The 9,480-nt window shown below is 42.0% G+C and overlaps 1 protein-coding gene across 1 annotated transcript; it reads left to right on the forward strand.

Moving 5' to 3' along the window:
- Positions 1 to 531: 531 nt before the first annotated feature.
- LOC128724342 (uncharacterized) lies at positions 532 to 9,228 on the forward strand. Its single transcript, XM_053818071.1, has 6 exons — positions 532 to 541; positions 799 to 942; positions 5,673 to 6,019; positions 6,155 to 6,425; positions 6,498 to 6,742; positions 9,082 to 9,228. The coding sequence occupies exons 1-6, from the start codon at positions 532 to 534 to the stop codon at positions 9,226 to 9,228; spliced, it is 1,164 nt and encodes a 387-aa protein (XP_053674046.1).
- Positions 9,229 to 9,480: the final 252 nt, after the last annotated feature.

Consider the following 9,480-nt stretch of genomic DNA (forward strand, 5'->3'; position numbering starts at 1 on the left):
CCTGATTAATCTACGGCGTAATAATCTAGGGGCAATCAAGTATGGCTTAACGAATCTAGAGGCAATCAAGTATGTCGAATTAAGACCACCTTTGAAGCTGTCATTTCAGCTTTGGACCTGAAGTCTTAGGTGATCACCCAGGGAAAGCCAAAGAGCTGAGAGACACTAACTCTGTCTCGGATTTCAGCTGCTTTCCCTCTTCATTCATTATCGATAGCGAGGAACAACCGATTTGACCGGAAGATCATTGACCTGTCTAATATTGGTGTGGAAGACAGTGAGCTGGGACGGTGCTTGCAGCATCCAGTTTGTACCAGCACCCTAAAAGCGGCGATAGTAGAGTAGATCCACCATCAAGTTCACAAGTGATCACGTAATAATGGAAAGTGAGTCCTTTGCCACAGTCTTTAGCCACTTCCCGTCCACGATCCCGTCAACTCCCTTTTTGGTTGATGGACAAAAGCATCCTGCAGAGCAGCCAAACCTACAGTCGGTGCCAAGGAGCGATGCTCCTTAGAACAGAAATTCGGAATGGAGACAGGTAAGTAAACTAGGTAGGCAGAATAATTATTAGTGTAACTTTAGTACGTACATAGTACTAAACAAAGAAATAAATTACGTGTGTACATCTTGTAAATTTATTTTGCAGATGCAAGTGGGTGTGTGGGAAACGTGGTTGCCAGAACGCCGAAAGATCCGTGCGTTCACAGTCATTTTTCGAAGGCACCCGTTACTCCCTGAAACAGATAATGATCTTGCTCTACATGTGGAGAATCGGAATTGGGGCTAAAACTGCAGCAAAAGAAGCTAAAGTGAACCCTCGCACAGTGCTGAAGCACTTCGGCGAAATACGGATGCAGTTGCTGATGGAGATTAACAATGATTCACCGATTGGAGGACCAGGTCTGACAGTTGAGATAGTCGAGACCAAAATCTCGACACGTAAGTACAACCGGGGCCGCATGAATGCCTTCCCCAAAGAGTGGTTGGTGGGAGGCATTTGTCGGGAAACAAAGGAGATATTTCTGGTGCTCGTAGAACGCAGAAATACCGAAATTTTAACCCGCATAATCAACGAACATGTTCGTATCGGCTCCAAAATTGTAACCGATTGTTGGCGTGGTTACAATCATCTGGAACAGTATGGATACGAACATGTCGCTTTTAACCACTCAACTAACTTCGTGAATCCTTCTGATTCACTTATTCATACTCAAAATGTAGAAAAACTTTGGTGGTGGCTCAAAAATTTCAAAAGGGTACCAACAGAGCAACAAATTTAAATCAAAACATAGCGGAGCATGCTTTTCGTAGAACACATGCCAACACATTTTCTGCTCTGATGGAGCTTATTAATGTGAACTAACTATGCGTTTAAGTTTGTCGCTTTAGTTGTATGCTTATAACTAATGCTTTTTATCTAGTTTTTGTTAGCCAACCAACTTTCCGACCTCCACGTGGTGCCAGCCGGAGTATACAGAAAGTGCATCAAATGCCTAATGTATATACTAACAGGAAAGCTATATTTTAGGATGATGTAAACGGTGATCTGCAACAACGCACAACAACGTACAGATCTACGCAGATTCGTGACTTATAATATTAAATGTGCAAACCAGGATGTAAGTATGACACATTGTTTCATCTCAATCCTCATTTTCAATATAATTTGAGGATTTTCAGAAATAGAATGTATTCGACAACTCGTTCATCATACGGCGGTCCATAGGATCGGGAGTAAAACGATCGTATCGATTTGTTTGTCATCGAGTGCGAATCGATCCATATAAATTATTTATTTCAAGAGGTACTCTTTCCCAAGACGAAATTTATGGAACTTCACGAATTACAACCTGGCGCTAAAGAAGGCCGTCTGAGAATCAGGAGTGAAAACCTCGAGGACCATTTTCTACACAAAAGCTTCACCGTCGTGGAGCGACTTAGATTCGCACAGGCTCCGGTGGACTGGTCACTTTATTAGAATGGAACCCGACGACCCAGCCCGCAGACGACGGCGCTCGACCGCGAGAGGCTCCGGTTTCTCGTGAGGTAGGCCAAGACCGATAAGCGGTTGTAGCGCCTGAGAAGTATATAAAGTAATTGATAAGCTAGAATCACATAATGGCAATCATTCGATGTGACATGACTGATAAGTTTCCCTAAATACAAATCAACTAGAACAGCTAATATCAACTAGAATAATATACAACCAATGGATCTTCCAAACCTCACTAATCCCTCACGGGTACTTGGTTTCGGAAGGGAGTGTTTTGTTAAAAATAAAGCACAATTTTTAAAACGGTGGCTGCGACACTGGTAACTCACATGCTGCAGAGTTCGTCAAATTGGAGCGAAGTTTGAACGAGATATGGGCAATGCATCCTGTTTCACAGCGAGAAACACAGCTCCTCGTCGATCGTCAACGGAAGCGGCGGCGGCGTGTCAACGAGAGGCGGCGTCGGATGTGCATGCTGCGCAACCCCGGCACACCTCTCTTGATGCGTTACAGCCGAGCTAGGACACCGCCATCACCGACTGAAGTGGCGCGAAGGGCTGAGACTGCAAGACAGCGCCGAAACGACCACCATCATGAGTACCGTCGTGAGCTGCGAATGCGAGGACAGCGGACTTCTCTCGTGTCTGCGTCAACACTAAAGGCGGCGGAAGACGCGGCAGCCAGCATCGTCGAGTTCTCTGTACGCTGACACGGGAACTTCTACGACTGATGCTGTAGTGAGCGTTTTCTCACATTCGTTGCGCAAAATTGAAACATGAAGAAAACATCATACAGAGAAATTCTTCCAGAATATACAACCCATTAAGCTTGAATCCTTCACGGGTAAGAAATTTAAGGGTAAGAGAGGGCTTAGTTGTAACTTATTACTGTAAATAAACCCGATTGTTATTAAAATAGTTACTTGCTGAGAATTTTGCTCACTCGCATCGAGTGAGCGATACGATGGCTAGTCCACACGATGCTGTTGTTAGCAACAGCATCCGTAAGCTAGCATCGGCTCAATGTTTTCTTCCCGACACTGACCGGGCCTTCTTGGATGAGGTCCGGACACTTATAAAGTACAGCGCTGGAATTAAAGCTCCTGGACCTGACAACATCTTTAACGTGATGTTAAAGCATGGAGGCCATGGAGGTATGAGTTGCTTAACCAACATCTTCAACAGATGTCTGGAACTGGGTGGTATTTCCCCATCCAATGGAATTTTGCAAAAGTCGTTCCAATCCAAAAAAAATAGGGAAGGATTCTTCCCTAACCTCGAACTACCGTCCGATCGCCCTCTTGCCTGTTGTAAGCAAGATTTTCGAGAGAGTGGTTTATACGCGGATGGAGGCCCACTGTATCGACTGTAATACGTTGACGGGTGTCCATTTTGGCTTTATAAAAGGACACTCTACAGCTCAGCAGCTGCAGCATATCCTGAATGTCATTAATGACGATAAACGTGATGAAAAGTCCAATGCGATAGCATTATTGGACATCGAAAAGCTTTTGACAACGTTTGGCACAATGGCTCTTTGCATAAGCTTCGTGTACAAGAATTCGACGTACTTAGTGAGAACCATTCAGTCCTATCTGAGTTCTCGTACGTCAGTTGTTCATGTAGGGGGAACAACGTCCGACCCCTGTGCCAACTGTGATGGCGTTCCACAGAGGAGTATCCTAGGACCACTCCTGTACAATTGTTTTACGTCGGATGCTCTCGACATGGATAACCATACGCAGCTGTCGTTATATGCAGACGACACTACCATTTTGTACTCCACTCAAAATTTGGAGTGTCTCCAAGGAGGATTTCAGAAGGTTTGGATAAATATATCCAATACCACAATGAATGGAGGATCAGGGTAAATTTTGGTAAGTCCTAAAAATTTACAATAATTCACCACTTATTGGTTAATTAGGCACAAATTTTGGTCCCTTACAAGCTACGGATGCTGATGGCTTCTATCGTAAGGTGAAACCCATCACCCTGCATCACTGTGAAATCCCTTGGTTCACTGATGCGCGCTACCTCGGGGTTTCCTATGATCGAAAGCTTTCGTCCAAATGGTCTCCTATGCCACAACAATGAGGAAAGGGGTCAAATGGTACCGCAAGCTAAGAATTGAGCTATTATTAGGAACCTCTGTAGTGAACGCCTTAGTAATTTTTAAAAATGCAACCAACGAAAACATCGGTAATAAGAGAATTTGGAGAGATGATTGCTTCTGAATTATTACAAATACCCGTCAAAAACATAACTAAAATCAAGCAACAAGAACCGCAACAGGAACATCATGTTTTAGCCATCCGTCAAGACTCTAAAGGGAAAAAATGCGACGTGCATGTAAACGGTGCTACAACAATAATAGGCAAGATATGGACCGCTCAAAGGCACGTAAAACAGTGAAAAGATCATTTACATATTGTTAAAGCTGTCCCGATCAACCTCAACTTTGCGCTGAGTGTTTCAACATTGTTCATTCAAAATAAACGATGAATAAATTAACTAATTATGATATCACATAATTATGGATAATTGAAGAACAGAAAAACAATAAAAACTCCTTTTTTTTGACTTTCTTAGAAAGAGTAAAATTATCTCGTGTAACTCGTCTGTTTCAATGTGAAATGTTTCAGCCACTATGTGGCTGACGTGGCCCAATCGAAAAAATCCTTCAGCCACATAGTGGCTGATGCGGCAGTCAAAGTGTTAAGAAGCATCCCATGAGACAATTTGACGAAGGTCTGTGGTAGCCAGAAGCAGACCGAAGTTATGTCCTATCTGCTTCTTGCTTTCACAACGCTAGCCGAACTGGAAATTGAGCATGTGTGGGTCATGAATTCACTGTTCGGCCGATTTGGTTTGCATGTATGCAATAACGCGCTCGCCTCGAAGCGGTTTTGCGCATGCGTGCGTTTTACCGAATTCTTCGGCGCGCGCCAGCTGATCAGTCGTCATACGGATTCTTTTTCTTTGCTTTTTTGTCTTTCTCTCGCTAAGTTCGCAAAGTTTCTCTCGCTAAGTAAATATAAAAAAACCTCAAATAATGCATAATCGTTCCCATGGTAGGTATCAATAGTGATAGACAAAAGTGCTTTATCCTGCAATATCCTGCAAAAGTAGTGTTAATAAGTGTTTAAAATAAGTGTAAAGTGAAAATATATATTGTAAAACATCTCTAGATAGAAATAATGATGGATAGCAGTGAAATACAATTTATGTGCCTGTCAATGTTTTGGAATAGTGCAAATAAGAAAAATAAAATTGTAGTTTACATGTTTTTACATCGAAAACAGTGTTTTGTGAGTTGTGTGTGAAATGTGTTCAATGTTACTTTGTATTATGTTTTTTAACAATGTCTTCTATTTAATTGATGTGTCTGTACAATCTTCGTCTTCTGTGGATTCTGTGTGATGCTGGTCATAGAATTGTGTAATGCACAATTTATATAACTATCATAGGTAAGTGTTCTGTTTTTTTGTATTGATTAAGTGTTAAGAAACTTATCAGGCCAGTCTATGGAGTCTCATGCATTTAAAAAGGTTTCGGGTTTGACTGACCTTATGCTGTGTGTTTAACTAAAATGTAGTGATCTAATATGCCGTATTTTATCGAGTATAGTGCGCACTTTAAAAAATGTTATGCTTAAACATGTTCATAATCATTCACAGATATGTCTTCTGATGAAGAGGAATTGCTCCATGTAGAGCCAGGGTCAAAACGAATGCAAGTAGTGGAAGAAAATCAAAGCCGTGGGATTAAAACGTATGAAACCGCCGTTCACGAGGACATTTTACCGGACGGGGACGACTGCATTGAGGAAGATGATGAAGCAGTTGCTTGGGAAGGTGTATATAATATATTCGATACAATGGATTTGAAAGATTGTCTTCGATATCTTGCGATTTGGCACCAACTTCCCCGTTCGGCGGTCAATTTGATGCTGGCCATCCTACGGATGAAGCTGGATTTAGATCTTCCTAAAGATGCGCGGACTTTGGTTAGAACACCTACCCAATTAAGGAACGAAATTGTTGCTATCAGAGGAGGTGATTATTCGTACGGAGGCTTAAAATCAGTCCTGACCAAATATGTTACTCCTTTAACTCTTTCTAAAACCTTCAATCCTGAAGCGACACATTTCTCATTGGATGTGTCAATCGACGGGCTGCCACTACACAAGGGTGGGCCAACTCAGCTTTGGCCTATTCTTGTAAAGGTGGTAGAGTTGCCAAAGCTTCCGGTTATGACGGTAGCCACATTTAGTGGACCATCAAAACCGGAAAGCATCGAAGAATTCTTGCGGCCGCTGGTGGATGAAGCAAATGAAATTCACCGAGCAGGCTTGATTGTTGGCGATAAAACGTTGCATTTTAGCATTCGCAATTTTGTCGCCGACTCACCAGCTCGTGCTTTAATAAAAGGTAAGTAGTATGAAATGTAACCTGTAACCACTTATTTGATCAATCACTCAAGGAATTTTTTTAAATTTACAGCTACGACGAGCTTCACTGGAGTGCATGGCTGTTTAAAGTGTTCTTGTGTTGGAGAATACTTCACCCAGGGTAAGAAGGTTATTTTCGATGCCGTGGATGCTCCCCTGCGTACGGACGCAGGATTTCGGTCAAGAGTATGTCCGGGCCACCATAAATCATGGCGTTCGCCACTGGAAGACCTTCTACAGTTCGATTTAATTAAAAACGTTCCTGTTGGTGAACGACTTCATTTAATTGATTTGGGGGTTACCCGAAAAATATTCCGAGGATTTCTTGAAGGCAATTTTGAAAGATTTCCTCGGTGGTCCCCTGAAGTAAAGGAAGTTGTTTCTAATTTTTTGAAACAGGTGCAGCTTCCTTCTGAAATTCACCGTACGCTTAGAAGCGTACGGTATGTTGCTTTTTGGAAGGCTTCCGAATATAGGACCTTCCTTCATTATGCAAGTGTTGTGGTTCTGAAGGACTTTTATGATGCGCAAGGCTATAGTCACTTCCTGCTCTATTTTTGCGGTGTTACGATTTTGTCATCATCGTACTACCAGCACCTCTGGACCCGTGTGAAAGACTTCCTTTCCCGATTTGTTAAGGATTTCGACACATATTATGGTCGTAACCACATGACCAGCAATGTTCATAATCATAACACGTGTTTGGAGAGGTTGCAATGTTTGGACCGCTTGATGACTTTTCTGCATATTGCTTCGAAAACCATTTACAGCAGATCAAACGTTGGGTTAGATCTGGCAAGAAGTTTGCGGAGGAAGTGGCAGGTAGATCAAGTGAAATTGCCACCATCTACATGACTGCCAATTTAATTGCTCCGAAATATCCATATTTGAAGACAAACGGTATTGGTTTACACGTGGCCGCCGATTTTGTCCTACTACCATATTTCAAAGACCAGTTTTTCCTAACAAAAAATGCCCATTTTACCCGGTTTTTCCGGTTTTTGTTCAAAATGGCGCTTTTCGAATTAAATTTTGAAGATAACTCTATCGCAAAGACATCTTCAACTGACTTAAATATTTATAAAATTATCGAAAATTCGCCAACTAGGCACATGGAAGTATCCTGGACTGGAATCAAGTGTAAGCTGGTTCGAGTCAAGTTACCTTCGCGATCTCTCACCCATCCTCATGTCCAAACCCAACTGTCCTCTAATATCCCCTCTTATCTTGCTCTCTTTCCGCTTCTTCATACTCTTCAATCCTAAATCTATTTTCCCCTTTCCCGTTTTTTAAGGATGCTTCCATCACAACTCCGGATCGAGGTGGCAGTATAATTTCGTGGGACGACATCTTTAACAGCGCAGTTAAAACTGGCAGTTTTTTTTTTGCCGTGTTGGGCAACCTGCATTTCAGTCAAGCCTTCTAAGCGAGCCGTTTCGTCCTCGTGATGGTCAAAATGGAATATATCTACAAGTGAACACGTTTTTCAGATGATACCTAAACTATGCTATCTATTTGCCTTCTCTTTATATTTAATATTTTTCATTTTTCTCTTCTCGTTCAATTAATTTATTCTAATTGATATTTTCTTTGCATCGCAAAAGGGTTGTAGTCAGAATTTTCACCACAGATGATCACAGGTGATCAGAATCATATCACCACAGCAGATATCATATAGCAACAGCAGAAATCAAAGTTACAACGAATTAATGGGAGGTGGCTTCAAAAAAAGTACGACTATAAAACTAAAAAAAACATCTTTATCATCTTAAACCATGTATGAGGAAGTTGTAGGTTATCTCAAGATATCGTTACTCTCCGAGCACGGAGTGATACTAAGATGTAGGATTTGTCCGACTTAGATCAATTTTTCATATTATTTTAGTCTAGGGATATTCCTTTTTTATTAGTTTTTTTGGTTTCATACCGTTCGATCCCATTGGATTAAGTTCAACCATGGTCTGGTATCCGTTTTGATGAACCTATCATCTGTTTGGTAATTGTTCCAAAGCGGATATCCAAGTGGTGTAGAGAATCCAGAACAGGTTTCTGAAGATGGTAGGGGTCTGCATATAGATGCAGGGATAAGTCTGCATATGCCCGTTGGATAAGTGATCGCTTCAAAACTAGTCTCATGCGTCTCCAACTCACCTCCCGTAACTCAACTTTTGCGCTGATCTGGGATCTTTTTTAGGGTGAATTTTTTGATTAGTTTTTAGTTACGTTTAAGGTTTAGACTGTAGGTATTTTCATAGTTTAAGGCTTAAACTGGAGACGAAAGGGAGAAAAACGCCGTATGGAATACTTACTTTGAAGGCAATCGAAGATAATGCAAGTGTATGTGTGCTTAGATTCCGACAGCGTCGCCAGGTATTTAAACTGCCGATCGGCAGAGGAAAAACTCAGTATCAATTGTAAACGCCAGAGTGACAGGTTAAAGTTAATTGGCATTCGCAGTGAAGCGAAAATTTGTTGAAAAAAAGAACCGTTCTAACCTTCTAACCGTTCTCCCTTTCCTCCATGGCATCCCGAGCCACACACTTCAAATCTCATTATTTTCGATAGCAGGCTGCGTAATAGGTTACCTCCACTGCAAAGCTTTCATTTACTCGTTACGCAATGGCCTGCGTCCCCAGATGACCGTTGGACGGAAATTCAGGTGCGCGCGATACGTGCACCTGAAGGAGCATCGTTTCGCGCACCTGAAGGAGCTTCGTTTCACACACCCGAATGAGTCACATGAGGCCGAGGACTATGGAACCGTGGACAACTTGAATTTATAAGAGGCCGAAGACAAGGAAGAGGCCGAGGACAAGGAAGAGGCAGAACGCGGGGCCAAGTACAAAGAAGATTTAGAACAAGAAGCCGGACAGAACGAGGCTCAGCGACAGCCGCCGTGGTGCCAAAAAAAAATGTTACCAACATTAAATCTCCAAATAAATCACCAATGCAAGTTTAAAAAAAATACGTCTGTGTCCATTAATTATTTTTTAATCTTCCTTTCAGTCTTAGGCTATGGGAGCGATCTTTCGCTC

The sequence above is a fragment of the Anopheles nili genome, chromosome 3 (assembly GCF_943737925.1).
Source record: "Anopheles nili chromosome 3, idAnoNiliSN_F5_01, whole genome shotgun sequence".
Classification (NCBI taxonomy): domain Eukaryota; kingdom Metazoa; phylum Arthropoda; class Insecta; order Diptera; family Culicidae; genus Anopheles; species Anopheles nili.